Consider the following 17,500-nt stretch of genomic DNA (forward strand, 5'->3'; position numbering starts at 1 on the left):
TATATATATATATAGATATACATATATATATATATATATATATATATATATATATATATATATATATATATATGTATATATATATGTATATATATATATATATATATATATATATATATATATATATATATATATATATATATATATATATATATATATATATATAGATACATATACATATATATATACATATATACAACCCTCGGACTTAGGATAAATGAGTTCAGCAATAATTTGCCAACCTCAATTTTTTTGAGGTCGGCATTAGGTCAGCAAAAATTATTTGACACAAAGGTCTAACCATAAAACATTAAAACGAGGTCGGCAAATTTTTGCCGATCTCAAATACTTTCAGGTTGGCATTTCCGAATGACGACCCTAATTCCGAGGGTTGTATATATATGTATATATATATGTATATATATATATATATATATATATATATATACATATATATATATATATATATATATATATATATATATATACATATACATTTATATAGATATATATATATATATATATATATATATATATATATATATATATATATATATACATATATATATATATATATATACATATATATATATATATATATATATATATATATATATATATATATATATATATATATATATATATATGTATATATATATATATATATGTATATATATATATATATATATATATATATATATATATATATATATATATATATATATATATATATATATATATATATATATATATATGTATATATATATAAATTAGTAAAAACACTAATTTTTGATTACTTCAACACTGTGTTTCACCATCAGTAGGCTCATCAGGAAGAATCTTCCTGATGAATCTACTGATGGTGAAACACAGTGTTTAAGTTATCAAAAATTAGTTAAGTGTTTTTACTAATTTATTATTGCTCTGTTCTTTTAGAACATTAAGCATTCTATTTCTAGAATACACTAGCATAATTTATAATTTATGTATGTATGTATATATATATATATATATATATATATATATATATATATATATATATATATATATATATATATATAAAAAGAGTTTTTAATTTTTTAATATATATAGAGAATTAAAAACCAAACCGTCTAGATTTGAAGCAAATATGTTTGAACTTACAAAATATTTCAGCACCATTGAGCCTCTCTTTCCTTGCCCTCAAAGCATATGTTTGGAAAAAAAAGGACCCAAAAATGACCAAAATTGGATTACTTTAAGTGTCTTGAGGGCAAAGCTAGCATAAATATTTATAAAATCTTTTTTTTCAGGGTTTGGATAAATATCTGTTTTTTTGATTAAAAAGTATGTTTATTTTCTTTCTTCTCAAAAAACAGTGTAACTTACATTTTAAATCGGCTAAAAAACGTTTATTACATGGTGCGGCGTTGTTTTTATAACCTATTCAACAATTAAATTCAATCTTTGTTATTTAGATTCATAATATAGTTTGCATATATTCAAAATAAGAATAGAATCTTATGTATGTTTAACACTATTACCAAACAAAAGAATTCTCAACTTATAACTACAATACTTGTAATTTTATAAGTAGCGATATGAAACACAAATTAAGATATAATGTGTTGTATATATCATTTAACAAGTGAAATAAAAATATATAAAATATAGCAAATACTTGAATAATATATTAAGTATTTTTCAGGCCTTTGTAGGGCTTTAGTAATATTTACAAATATATTCTTGGTTATATAGATTAATGATAATGATAAATACTAAACATGCGATAAATATGTATAAATGAAAAAAAAATGCGAGTTTGAAAACAAATTTAAGTTGAGTTCTAATAAAAAAAAGAAACTGTTTATTATTAAAGCAGCTAAACCAGAAGTTACAGGCAATTTCTAATTTGTAAGAAGCTTGAGCAGTTTAAGGTATATTATATATTTAAGAAAGAGTGAACTAAATTATCTCAATAAAACATAATAAACAAAAACAAATATGCATTTATATATTTACCTTCCAACAGGCACCAATATTCTACAACATCTAGCATATATGCAATCTATACTGCCTAAAACCACCAAAAAAAATAAGTTTGGTTATGTGCTCACTTCGTAAAAGTTTTGAAAGATGTGAAAATTTGGATTGTAACTGTGTTTTAGCTAAGGTTAAAAAACCCTGGATAAAAGCAGGGATTGAAGTTGTTAGTGTAAAAAAACAACAAAAAAAGAGGCTCTCCTAAAGATTTAACAAATCAGAAAAACTTCAAAACCTACTTAAAAAATTTTTTTTTGGGTAGGCAAGCCAGATTTAAATAAAATTATTAGGACCAACAAAAAAAGATCTGACAAGGATAAGATTGAAGACCTAATGTTTTTGGAAGATTAGGAAGGAGAAAGAAAGTTTATTCTAGGGACAGAAGATAAGAAATTTATCATAAAGATAAATTTTTTATCTTCTGTCTATTATCAAAAAGAACCATCTCAATCTAACTGTACAGTAACAGCAGAAATTCCAATATATGTGTATGCCAGGAACGTTGCCCTAATGGCTATGTTAAGTGATGTTTTGCACAGAGTGACAAGTTCCATTTTAACTGAAGTTGGTGTTGAACTTACTTGTTTACATTGAAATTAGCAAATGAAATTAGCAAATGAAAATATGTCAAAGTTAGCAAAAGAGGATGTAAAAATGCAATAGAAGCTTCTCCTTATCCATGTGTTATACATTTTGATGGAAAAACTATTTATAAAATTAATGCAGGAATTTTGGAAACATACATCAAATGAGTTGACTACAGGATCAGAAAACTTATTGTTTCAAAAATTTAAGAGCCTGTTTGAACATCCTAATTTTAGTTATGTCCCAAGTGATTGTGCAAGTGGAAGGAGGTGAGTGGAAGGAGTGCAACTGGAAGGAGGTGAGTGGTAGTGTAAGTGAAAGTGTAAAAGAAAAGATTTGAATTTTTGAATTGAATTGAATCTGAATTTTTGCAAAGCATATATAGAAAGAAAAAGGAATAACAGGAGAAGATAAACATGAAGACAGAAGAGAACTGGCTGAATTAGTTGTGAATTATCTATCACCATCAGTTTATAAAATCAGGAAAATTGGAGCTATTCATCATGCCTGTTTTCTTGGTAAAGCAATTTACTATCTGATAATGCAGCTTTTGTTTTCTTAACTTGATTTCGTTCAAAAAAACAAAATCAACTTTTCGGTAAATTTGAAAAAACCCTTTTATTTCTTAAGTATTAATGATTTATTTTTAAAGACCACCTGAAAACCGAGTATTTACTAATGATGTAAGGTACTTTAGCACATGTTTTATTTTTTCAGAATATCATTGATACTGCACATAAGGAACATTTTTTGCTATAAAATCTCCAAATTTTGCAAAAAAGTAAAAAAAAATGTGCTGTGGTTTTTGAAGACAAACCAAGAAATTGTAGTCATAACGTAAGAATTATTTTATTTTGATTAAAACATTATAAATAATAAACATACATAAAATGAGTAATTCTATTCTTATTTTGAATATTTGCAAACTATATTATGAATCTAAATAACAAAGATTGAATTTAATTGTTGAATAGGTTATAAAAACAAAGCCGCACCACTTAATAAACGTTTTTTAGCCTATTTAAAATGTAAGTTGTACTCTATTTTGAGAAGAAAGAAAACAACCATACTCTTTTAATCAAAAATACAGATATTTATCTAAACCTTGAAAAAAAAATTTTTTATAACTATTTATGCAAGCCTTGCTCTTAAGACACTTCAAGTAATCCGTTTTTGGTCATTTTTGGGTCCTTTTTTTTCCAAATATTTTTGGGGTAGCAACATTGCAATCTGTCTATTGCATGTTCAACAATTCCAGACGCTTTCCTGTTTGCTTTAGTCAGGTTTTTTTGATGTTCAGCTATTCATGATGTTTTCTTTTTTCTGGTTTCACAAACAAAAATCACATTTAAAGGTTAAATAAATAGTATGTCACCATAAATGATGTATTTTTAAATTTATAAATAAATTTTATTATACTATTAAGATGTCATTAGTATATATATATATATAAATATATATATAAATATATATATATATATATATATATATATATATATATATATATATATATATATATATATATATATATATGTATATATATATATATATATATATATATATATATATATATATATATATATATATATATATATATATATATATATATATATATATAAATAAATAAATAAGTAAAATATATTTCAGACAACAGGCATGTACAAATTAGGTGCCAGGTCCATAGTTATTTTTTTTTTTTGTTGTAAAGAAAAGTATTATTTTAAACTTTGATTAACTGAATTCATAGAGTGATTCACCAAGGTACAAGCCATCAACTGTTTACGAAAAGCATGTCTACAGTTTAAGATAATTGTATGAAAAGTTGGTAGTCTGAACTCTAAAAGCATGTAAGATATACTATCATATTTGTTGTATCCGAAAAATATTTTAGCACATTTGTTGTAGCAATACTGAAGGCGTGCCATTGTTTTATCATTATAATTTTGCCACAAAGGAACACCATATAAACAAATGCAATATGCTTTAAACAGTTTAACCTTCACTCTGGTAGAGCATAAATGAAAGCGTCTAATTAAGATATTTGTACGTGTGTAAAGGCCCTTCACCTCTTTGATTATATCAAGATCATCGGTAAGGTCATTTTTAATTATATGACCAAGGTATTTAAAATATTCAACAAAGGCAATTTCACATCCTGACACACATAATTCTGGGAAGGAGTTTGATATAACTTTTGATTTTTGAGTTGGATTAAACACCATACATACAGTTTTCTTGGTATTAAAGGACATGTTAATTAAGGAAGATTCCTTATTTGTAAAGCTAATTAGTTTTTGAAGAGAAAACCAAGAAGGCGCAATTAGAACCACATTATCAGCATAGGCCAACACATTCATGAATATACCACCTAAATTACACCCAATACGAAGGTTTGATATTGATGAAATCAAATCTTGTATGTAAAAGTTAAATAGAAGTGGTGACAATATACTTCCTTGACGAACCCCATTCCCAATTCCAGAACTGTTAGATTTTGTCCTCTGCCATCGAACAGACATTTGTTGATTACTGTACCATAATGCAAGCAAACTAACAAGTTTTTGTGCAGACCATTATCTAATATTTTATATATATATATATATATATATATATATATATATATATATATATAAATATATATATATATATATATATAAATATATATATATATATATATATATAAATATATATATATATATATATATATATATATATATATATATATATATATATATATATATATATATATATAAATATGAGATTAGTTAACTAATCAAGAAAAAGGGGATTCTTTATAAATAGAATAATTGAAATTAATTATGGTTATTACAATCTTTTTGAATAAGTAATAATAATATATTTTTAATTAATATAGATATATATTTTTAACTATCGAAATAATTTGAGCTGAAATTTATTATTTAGAAGCAAGCAGCATATGTAGTAGATAGGCTAGCTAGATTACTCACAAAGAAAAATCTAAAAGGTTGTGGAGCAGTAAAATTTGATACTATGTCTCAGTCTTTTATAAATTCAATTTCAAATTTGTTGCAGTCTGCTGTTCTAACACCATCATTATATCAGCTAAAAGTAAATTTTATACTGTTTGCTTTTTTATATGTAGTTATGAGAACAGTATGTTGTGTTTGTAAATGTATATATATCTATGTATAGAAATATGTGTATTTTATGAGAAAAATATTATTATACAAAATAATGAAAAATCAAAATTTGAAGATTGGAATAACCATGAAGAAATTGCAATTTTTGGTTGGTTATATTTCTCAATTAACAATTTTATCAATTTTCAGATATTTTCTTACAAAAGTACTAATTTTTTTTAAAATTGAACTGACTTTTTCGATTAATTAAATTTTCCATTAATTACATTTTTCCATTAAATATTTTTAAATCAATTTTATTTACAACTACGACAAAAAAAAAAAGATAAAAAAATTAAAAATTATTAATCATGTGACAGTTATGCATGACTATATTTTATGTTTTTGTTTTAAGAACAAATGTTTTCAATAATTTAGCAAGATGAACAAATAATATCAGTATTATTCAATTCTATGGAAAACTATTTCATAGCAGCACAATCTTACAAAGTTCCAGGTGATATTATAACAGTAGGTGAAACAAAGCAGTTTGATTTTTTGATAAAAAAAGATATATTTATTGATTTAACTAGCAGTTTCATTGGTTCATCTGATGGTGGTTTTTCTTTACCAGACTCAAGGGAATTGTTTAATGAATCTTTACTAAACTCGCAAATTTTAATTCATGTAAGTCACTCAGTTAGTTTAGTTAATACTTTTATTTGTGTTAGTATCTATATATAAATAGAAAAATGCATATATATATATATGTATATTATATATATATATATATATATATATATATATATATATATATATATATATATATATATATATATATATATATATATATATATATATATATATATATATATGTATATATTTATATATATATATATATATATATATATGTATATATATAAATTAGTAAAAAACACTTATCTAACTTTTATCTTCTACTTTAAGTTTCACCATTGCTGGATCATCAGGATGAGTTCATCAGGAGAACTCTTCCTGATGATCCAGCAATGGTGAAACTTAAAGAAGAAGATAAAAGTTAGATAAGTGTTTTTTACTAATTTATTATTGCTCTGTTCTTTAAGAACATTGAGCACTCTATTTGTAAAATACACTAACATAATTTACATATATATATATATATATATATATCTGTTTTAATCTTTATTGAACTTTTTAATACAATACTATGCAATATAACAATGTGGCTTTTTGAGGCTATTAGTGACACGTGTAACCTATGTAAATTATGTCTATTTATAAACAACTCATCCAAAAGCCTCAGAGCTATGCTGCTTTATGTCAGAAACAACTACCTGTTTTTTCCAATGACTCACAATGTTTATCTCAAACAGCATATTTGAAACCTTTGGTAGCTCTAAGAGAGGCTGATTCTATCAAAACTGTGAAATATCAAAGTTTTAATATTATCTAAAAAAAAAAAAATATAGACGCAAAAAGCAACTCAGGCATTGTCAGTTTCAAGATGTTCCTGAGTCACTTAAAGTATGAAAACTCTGGATTTGAGGTCATCAGAGACTTTAAAATATGTCATTCAAAATGATTTTTCAAAGTTTCCTTGTTTTCTTTGCCTCTCGGACAGCCGTGACACAAAGGCATGCTATTTCTAATAGAACTGGCAACTAACAACCAAGTTCTCAGTTAGCAAACGCAATGTAAAGTGGCAGCCAAGATAGAACCTCAAAAAATTATTATGCCACCACTACACATCAAGTTAAGCCTTATTAAGCAGTATTTCAAAGTTAATGTGTTAAGTTATCCAGAGACAGAACACTTTTGTTGCAATTGTTAATGGCTTTTTGGTAATCACAAAGCTGAAAGCTATGGAGTTTATTTAAATTTTAATAAAATATCATGCCAAAATGGGATGCAGAATGACACTCAAGGCCTATGTCCTTGATGCTCATTTTGATAAAATAAAGGAGAACATGGGGAATTACTCAGAAGATAAAATGAGTGCTTTTACTAAGATAAATTAGACTTTGAATATTGTTATTTGGTGGCAATATAAAAAAACATGATATAGGACATTTAAAGGCTACTTTATTCGGGTGACTTACAGTACATATCTAGAAAATCAGGTTAATATTACTGTACATATCTAGAAAATTAACTTGTTTCTACAGCTTTTTGAATGATTTTATAATGACTTTTTTCTATGTGATATATATCTTCAATGTGCAATTATTGTTGCTTAATTAAATGAATGAAAACATAAAGTTTTTTTTCTTTAATCTCAATAAAAACAATTTTCTTTGTGCTGTTGCTGATAATATTGATAAAATAGTTTCTTTGTGCTGCTGCTGATAATTTTTTTTTACCGTCTATTTAATTAATTTTCAAAAAATTAATTTCAAAAGCCAGAAAAAGTTTAAAACTTAAAAAAAAAAATTATATATTGATAGATTGCCTCCCCAAACCAGTTGATAAAGCCAAATCCCCAAATCAGTCGATAAAGCAACAAATTAGTTTATAAAGCCCCAAAATCAGTTGATAAAGCAACACTAACTTATTCAGTTAATAAGATCATACTATATTATTTTTGTAAGCTTTCACAAAGTAATTTTTGATTTTGTTTTTATAAATTTTCCTCACATCTAGCAAAATGCTTCTCCTTTATTCAAACAACTCTTTAATGTCATTCAAATTAAACAGTTAGTCTTTAAATATGATTCAGTATATAAACAATATATATACTTTAATTATAAGTTTTATAATTGTACACAAAGTCTTTATGTATTTGTCATTTAGAATGTTAGAATGAAAGATGTTGTATACACGTGGGATAGCAATCGATCTCAAAACATTCGCACAGAAACTCAAACCTTTTTTTTTACTAATTCTAGTGGTTATCCAATAGAAGTACGTAATTGTTCACAACCAATTAATATAACAATAAAAAATAAACCTGAAACAATGAATGGGGAAAATATATCTTTATATATGCCTAATGATGCATACCTAGTTACTCTTTTAATATCATCAGGCTGTAGGATGCTTCTAAAGTTTATTTTCAAAAATGATGAAAATAATTTAACAAATCTTGTTGTATACATTCAGTATGGAAAAGTTGTAACAAAACTTGATTATGACATAATGCTTAATATTTCTATGAAACAGGGTGTTGTTATGACAAAAAATAACAAGTTAACCAACACAGCCATTTTAGGTTTTAATAATAAAATAGATGAATACTCAACCAGAGTTATACAGCGAAATCAAGATTCTTTTCTTCTTACTGATGGTGCAATAATTTTATGGAATTTTGAAAGTTCTACATACTCATTCTTAAACAAAAGTGAACTACATTTAATGTTTTTATATTCTGGTCCAATGCCAGCTAAAAGGATAGTACAGAATCCATATAATTTTGATGAGACAGAGTACTCTGGGAAGTATGATTATGAAATGAAATCGTTTTGTATTGAATGTAATTACTGGAATAAAGATGCAAACAAATGGATGTCTGATGGATGTCAGGCATGTTAAATTTTTATTTAAATTTAAAAAACTGATGAAAAAATAAAATAAATAATGTCAAGTAATAAAAATGATAATACAAATTTAAAAATTTTTTCTTTTTGTAAAAAATGAAAAATTTTTACATTTAACTTAACTTGTGAAGTATGTTTGAATTATGTTTTTAAACAGTTTAAAAATTGAAATTTTAAAATTCAATTTTTCTATTTATTTTATTTTTTTAAATGCATTTTCTTCATTCTAGTGTTATTTTATTTTTAGTAAAATAAAATATGTTATTATTTACTTTAGCTCGATGTTCATCACACAAGTTTTTTAATGACAAAATGTAAATGCAATCATTTGACAACTTTTGGTGGATTTTTTGTTGCTCCCAACCCTCTACCAAAACTTTCCATATCAAAATTCAAACAAGGATATGCATTACTTGTAGCAGTTTTAGTAGTAATTTCATTATGGTTGCTTGGACTGTTAATTACTAGACGAATGGACAGACAAGATATTTCAAAAGTAAATTTTTATTATTTTCAAGTTTCCAAAGTTTATTAGTGAAATAACATAAAATAAATAAAAAAATAAATAATAATTAAATAAAAATTAAGTTAATAATAAATAAAAAATGATTAAAATAAAAAGTAATAATAATAAGCAAATAATTAACTACAGTTAAGTATTTCCATGTCTTAGTTGGTTTTATCGATTCAGTTTTAACATAATCACTTATAATTGTTAAAACTTTACACCAATCAATAAATAAATTACACTAAAGAAATATCCTATTTGAAGAGTTTTATAAAATAATCAAACTTAAAACACCTCAAAGGCTTGCTTACACTGAACCGTTGGCCAGAGTTTAGCGTAAGGGTCAAGCCGAAATGTTGTTTATTGAGTTTTTTAGTCATTTATAATCATCATACTTACATTACTGATTAGGAATGTTTATTTTTAAATTGCACTTGATACCCTTTGGGGCACTCTAAATTCATAAATTTATTAAATTATTTGCAAAAAGCATGAAAGCACTGAAAAAAATTTGCAAAAAGCAAAAAGCACTGAAACTTTTTGGGAGACACCTGTGACATTTAGAAACAATTTATCCATGTACAGTGGCATGCCAAAGTTTAGAAACACCAACTTTTTTTCAGTTTTTACTGCATAACTTTTCAGTAACTTTCATAAATTAGCTGAAATTTTTACCAAATATTATTTCAAGTTAAAATACAAACTACAAAAGTTGTAAAGTTGAACGGTTAATCAATAATTAATTGTTTTTTTGAAAAAGCTTCCATGCAAAAGTTTAGAAATAACTGAATTTGATAAATATTTATTTCAAAAAAGCTGAAACTTTTACTAAATTTCACGATATAACAATTTTTTAACCATAAAATAGTTTTAATAAGACACTTAGTATTTGGTGGCATATCCATTTGCCCTTAAAACAGCGCCACAGCAACAAGGCATTGGATCTACTAATTTAATGAGAACATCCTGTGGATTATTATACCAATATTCTTTAATCAATGCAAACAAATGGTCTTTGTTGGTTGTTTTTCTACCAACTACAGGTACCAAAAAAAGTTTAGAACCACTAAACAATTTTGCGTGATTTCATTATTTTTTCAATGTATGAAACTAATATTGAACTTTGATAATAAATTATATATATATATGACATGCTTTAATTAAAACCTAACGGAATTTACATCGCATTCAATTGCATACACATTAAGCGATCAATAAACAAACACACACAAATTGAGTAATTTTATGTCAAAAGGATATTTAACAATACCATCACATAAACTAATAAATCTATATACCGTAAGCAGGTTTGTCATTTTATTATATCGAATTACAATTTTATTTCAATATTCTAGTATTTTACAATGGGTAAAAGAAAAGAAATACCGATTGAAGTTTGTTCCCAAATTATTGCTTTATATAGCCATACTTCCAAATCGCATAGGCAAATAGCGACTGTTAATGGAGTTTATTGATCGCTTAATATGTATGCAATTGAATGGGGTATAAAATCCTTTAGGTTTTTTATTAGGCATGTCATATATATATAATTTATCATCAAAGTTCAATATTAGTTTCAAACATTGAAAAAATAATGAAATTACGCAAAGTTGTTAAGTGGTTCTAAACTTTTTTTGGTACCTGTAATTGCCGGATGATGTAGTCCCAAATATTATGTGGCAGCATAACATTCTTTATGATGTCTAAATAAACTCTCTGGTCCATTAAATCTTTTATGTAATGAATGGGACCCACATTGTCACGACTAAAACATCCCCAAACCAAAACATTTTCTCCTCCATATTTAACATTGAGTAACTGATATTTTGGATTAAATCTGTTACCTACTGGGCGCCTAACATACCTAATTTCCTCACTACTGAATAGCATAAACTTTGATTCATCAGAAAAAAAGGACTTTTGACCAGTCATTAACTAACCAACTAATATGATTTTTTGCAAATTTTATTCTGGTTTTTAAATTTCTTGCAGATATTAGCGGCTTCTTAACTGGTTGACCACCATAAAGGTTATTTTATCATAATCGGTGTTTAGTTGCATCACCGTTACAGTTAGTGCCATGAAATTGATGCATAATTGAATTAAGTTTGACAGCAGTCTTGCAAGGATTATTTTTGGAATACATTACTAATAGTCTATCAGACTTTTCATTTGTAATTTTAGGTCTTCCAGAGCAAGGTTTGCTTTCAATAGTTTTGCACAGATGAAATCTTTTCATAATCTGACTTATTCCTGGTTTAAAAACATTGTAAAGTTCAGAAACCTCCCTGTAAGTCATTTTATTTCCGATAGCTTTTATAATTAATTTCTTTTATTTCCTTTGAAGCTTCTTTTGCTTTTCTCATGCTTTTAAAATATTGCTAAGTAATTGAATTAAAAATTTTTACAAATATTTTGGCAATTAATTATACTTTCACGCCTTTGAAATATCTCAAAGTAATTAAGTTATTAAATTTTACATATATTTTGGCCTTGATTTTGCATTTGTTTACAAAAACATGATTTAATTATTGGGTATGATACTGTTTCTAAACTTTTGCATGGAAGCTTTTTCGAAAAAGCAATTAAAAGTTAGTTATGCGTTCAATTTTACAACTTTTGTTGTTTGTATTTTAAATTGAAATAATATAGAGCACATTTGGTAATAAGTCTAGCTTATTTAAGAAAATATGTGAAAAGTTATGCAGAAAAAACTGAAAAAAGTTAGTGTTTCTAAATTTTTGCATACTACTGTAGAACTTCAAAATATTTCTACTTATTTATCTAAAACTTTATATTATTTACCTACCATTTAAACTACCATTTATTCTTGTCTTGATAAGAAGACAACACTCTCTGATTGCTTGGAGAGGGCATTTGAGCTTGAAAAAGATCTCACCTCAGTTACAGCATAGGGCTCACAGTGGCTGGTGAGCTTTAATCCAGATAAAACCCAAATTTTTTCAGGCAATCGTTATTGCAATAATCTACATCTTCCTATATTTATATTTATTTACCTTAAGGAGACAAATATTTTTTTAATAAGAAAAAAGATTTAACGTTTAAACTTTCATTTTATTCAATATTTAAAAAATTGGGCGTTCCTAATACGCTGCAGATTGTCTGGAAAAAAAATTAATAAAAACATAATAGAAACTTAATAAAAAAAAAAATTATTTAAGTTTGTACCTTTTTTTTATAGAAGGTAACAATTTTACAAGAAGGAGTTATAAAGTATTAAACAATAACTGTTAATTCAAAGCTTCAATTGTTAATTCAAATATTTGACATATTTATTTTCTACCACTAAATAGCGGTATCTGCAACAACTACCAAAACGTTTTGTTATAACTTATTTTTTTTATTTACAACTTTAAAAGGTAGACAATATGTATTGTTTTTTTACCGCTTACTAGAAACTATTGAAGTAAGGTATAAGTATAGAAATGGTCAGTGTATAATAGACTTACCAAGACCTGTATTTTACAGGTCTGGAATACTAGTATACTGTAATAAAAAACTTGAAAAAAAAAAAATCATTACATTATTACTGATATATATTTCAAAAATGATCTTCGTGAAAATTTCTTTACAAACCAAGTATTAAAGTCATGGAACAAACTGTTTACTTCATTTTTGAATTGCAGTCCATAAATGAGTTTACAGCAAAAATGTTTTACAAACTAATTTTTGGTTTTAGTTTAGTTGCTTTAATTTGTAATACCTGTTTTGAAAGGTTTGACTTGGCATTGACCCTCAACAGAAAAATTTATTATTACTACTATTATTATTGTTATTATTATTACTATTGTCATTATTATTTGTAAGACTTCATTTTTGTAAGGTAATATGTGGAAAATTTGAGCAAATTTTCAAATCCTCTGAATCTTTAAGGAAATGTTTACATTACTTTGTAAATCATCATTGAATTTAATTCTGTATATATCATTATTATTTCTAAATTTATCAAATGCAACTATTTTATTGTGCTCATTACAATCACTAAAACTCTGAAGGTTTTTTTTTTTTTAAGAGTGCAGTACACACTGCTAAATGAAGTACATCAATTTAACACAGCTGATATTCAAAACTACTTCACCGTCCAAATTTTTAAATTATGGATGCTTTGTCAGTGACACTTACTATAATGTGCCTTTTCATTAATACTTTGAAATTTGACATTTTCTTTTCTACCAGGTTGACAATTATATCTGGTGAAAGTAATCCAGTTAATGGAGTCCGTATTTTAATCAATTTAGAAGCCAATTGGTAAATAATCCTTTGCACATTATTTTTATAACTCTTAGAATCGCTGGATTTAAAAAAAAAAATAATGCCAATCTTTCAATCTACTTACGATCAATATGTTACAGCTTTTATGAATCATAAATTAGCTAAATATTTAATAAATTAGATTCAACACTTTACTAACAAAAAAAAAAATTCTTAGTTAAAAATAGATATAACATAGCATAAGTTTATACGTCCTTGGCTACAGTTACTTTAATACAGAAAGTATTTATATATTCAATAATACAAACAGCTAAATGTTTAATTTTTCAATTTTTCATGATTATAAAAACCAAAAAAGGTAAAAAATGTATAACTTATTGCTTATTGACCTTTGGTTTTCACATGTTGGATTTAAGTATCTAGTATTTAGACATATCAATCATTTCTTTATGTAACTTTGTATTCTCTTTATTAAAGAATTCTTCTGGAGTTGACTAAGTATCAGTAATTTACATCACTGAGTTGTCTTCAAAAAGACTGATCCTTTACATTTTTGTTTTTGATTCATATTTTTCAAATAATTTTATTTGTTTACTTCATCTTGTTTGATGGATTTTTTTCTATTACCTCTTTACGCACAAAGATGTTTAGGTTTCTTTTTAAAGTCATTGTATAAATTCATTTTTTGAATGAATTTAATTTTTTTAACAAAAATAATAAAGTATATTTTAATGCCTTTGTTTAACTATTTTTAAATAATGTAATAATTTAAATATATACTATAATTTTAGATTGGCGTTTGTCCGCTTGCTGATAATCGGGTTGAAGATACTTACTTGTATCAAATAATTGTAAATACTGGTACTCGGAAAAATGCTGGCACTAAGTCAAACATTTTTTTTACTGTTGTTGGTAAGTTGATCTCTTTGGCTATTGATCTTTAATAATGCAATTATGTAAAGCATAGTTAAAAAAATTAGCCGTTTTGGTTAAGTGGCCCCCCCTTCCTTCAATTTGCTAATTTTTTTATTTGTGAATGTCAAAATATAGTTTTCATAATAAATCTTTAAAATAAGCAATGTTTATAAAACATTGTTAAACTTTGACCGAATCATGCTTATTGCAACAACAAGTCCTTTCTTCAATTTTACTTATATAGATTTTCCTTATGTAACGTAAATCAAATTATAAAGAAAAAAATTAAAGTTTAATTACAGACTTATTTCAAATTATGAGTTGCTTAGAATTGAATAAGAGGTTTCAATTTTATACCATTATCCACTTAATAGAACAAATGTAAGTAAAAACGAACACTATTTAAAAAATTTTTAGTTTCATTTTTTTTTTTTTTTTTTTTTTGAGTTTCATGGAAAAAAATGGGATTGATAAAAATAAATTTATTAAAAAAAAAGTTTCTAAATAATAACATATTTGTACTGTTTTTTCTTAAATATAAAAGCATGTTGAAGTATTGCATTTTTTTTCCTTTTTATCAATGTTTGCACATTTATTGAGTTATTGAATTACTATTAATAAACAAAACAACTACGATTACACGTAAATGTTTTGTCTTGTTTGTTCAGTCTTATATAAAAGTAACAACTCTTGCTTTTTGTTAGTTACTTTAGTTAGTTTTTTATTATTATATATTTAGTTAGCTTTATTATATATTTAGTTAGCTTTTTGTTAGTTACTTTAGTTTATTAAATTTTCCTATCTTATTTTCATTACAATTACACTAATTATTATAATTAAAAAATTATATTGTATCATATATGATTATGATGAAGCATGTTTCAACACTTTGTATGTAAAATTGAATAGAATTGATAGAGCATTATGAAAAAGATGCAGATGGACTTTGCACTATGCTAAAGAAACCACTTAAAAAGAAAACAGAAATGGTTCTAGAATCAGCCACTTTCAAAGAATCTTTTCAAAAAAGTCAAATCAGGTTATCCTGCTACTGGTAACATGTAACCCAGTACAATCTGCTTCATGTCCTGCTGCCTTGTATGATACGCCTTTTTAGGCAAAAGCTAGGTGATGCCAACTCCGACTTAAAACATCCCCTGCCATGGGGCTCTTGGTTGAGTAAAGGCTAGAGATGGTGTCTCGATAAAAATACTCATCTTGGGCAGATGTTAAATGCACCCGGCTACTGTCTTGTAGAAGGCCTCCTAGGCAAAGACTTAAGAGGTAAACAGATTCTATCTGTTGACCAGCCATGCAACCCTTCTTCATCTATTAGGCTGGTGCAGATGTATTTTTAATACATTGTTTCCAGTTTAGGATGTTGAATGCTGGATCTTCTTGACTCAATGCATGGGTTTTGCTTGTGTCTCTGTTTTTATGACTAGGCAACTCATTCTATTATCTTCCAATGAGGGTACAGCTCTAAAACTCAGTTTTATGGTTCTGAGGTCGGCTGGTAGTCAGGTTTTCCGAACTCTGTGGTAGCTCTCAGAGAGGCTGATTCCATCAACAGCTGAAAAATATCAAAGTATTAACAGCGCCATGTTGCGCATGGATGGTATCCCTGTTTGTACTTTTGGTGTGCATTGCAGAGGCCACATTTGGAGCCCCTTGTTACGGCTTAGGGTTTATTAGTACTAATGAGGCAATTGTCTGGACTATTAAACAGTGTTCTGAGTACTTTCTATACTATGAGTCAAGTTCTTCAATTTAATTTTAAAATGAATAAAGTACCAAAAACTATAAAACACAAAAAACCATTATCATCACCAAGTTCTCTAAACCTATCATTCACTAATATTTGTGGTCTTAGAAGTAACTTTTCTTCTGTTGAGTCTTATCTCTTGCAAAGTTCACCATACTTGCTCTTTGTGAGACTAATTTGAGTTTGGCTGTCTCATCTTGTGATCTTAGTGTTGATGATTATCTTCCTTTAATTCGTAAAGAGTCTAATAGTCACATGCTTCGCCTGGGTATTTACAATCGTAAGAATTCACCCATTTGTCGTGAAACTAGGATTGAATCCACAGACTATTCTTTCATGTGCTTTTGTTTAGCCCCACTTCACTCTTTGCCACTTTGCCCTTCTATTTGTTCTTTATCGCTCTCCTTCATCTCAAGACTGCACTCTTTTTGATGTTATTTCTGATCATATTGACCAAGCCCTCTCTCTTTATCCATTAGCTAATATACTTGTTGTCGGTGACTTTAATGCTCACCACTCTGATTGGCTTGGCTCTAGTGTCAGTGATTCTGCATGCATTAAAGCCCACAACTTTTGCCTTTCTCAATCCCTAACTTAAATAGTCAACTTTCCAACTCGCTTTCCTGACAACCTGAATCATTTACCTTCTCTACTCGACTTATGTCTTGTTTCTGATCCTAGTCAGTGCTCAGTTTCTCCACATTCACCCTTAGGTGCTTCTGATCACAGTTTGATCTCTCTAAAACTAATATCTCATTCTTCTTCATCACCTGAATCCCCATATTATCGAACCTCTTACAACTAAAAATAAAAAAAACTGAAATTTTTGATAAAAAAA

At 26.3% G+C, this 17,500-nt stretch overlaps 1 protein-coding gene across 1 annotated transcript in view; it reads left to right on the top strand.

Annotated features, from left to right (window-relative positions):
• Positions 1–17,500, top strand: part of LOC136080633 (location of vulva defective 1-like) — a 205,367-nt gene that overhangs the window by 142,019 nt on the left and 45,848 nt on the right. The window contains exons 14-18 of the mRNA XM_065797535.1: positions 5,533–5,697; positions 6,147–6,395; positions 8,499–9,227; positions 9,519–9,737; positions 14,774–14,894. Coding sequence (XP_065653607.1) covers positions 5,533–5,697; positions 6,147–6,395; positions 8,499–9,227; positions 9,519–9,737; positions 14,774–14,894 — 1,483 coding nt within the window. The remainder of the gene's footprint in view (positions 1–5,532; positions 5,698–6,146; positions 6,396–8,498; positions 9,228–9,518; positions 9,738–14,773; positions 14,895–17,500) is intronic.

This window comes from Hydra vulgaris, chromosome 05, assembly GCF_038396675.1.
Source record: "Hydra vulgaris chromosome 05, alternate assembly HydraT2T_AEP".
NCBI lineage: Eukaryota > Metazoa > Cnidaria > Hydrozoa > Anthoathecata > Hydridae > Hydra > Hydra vulgaris.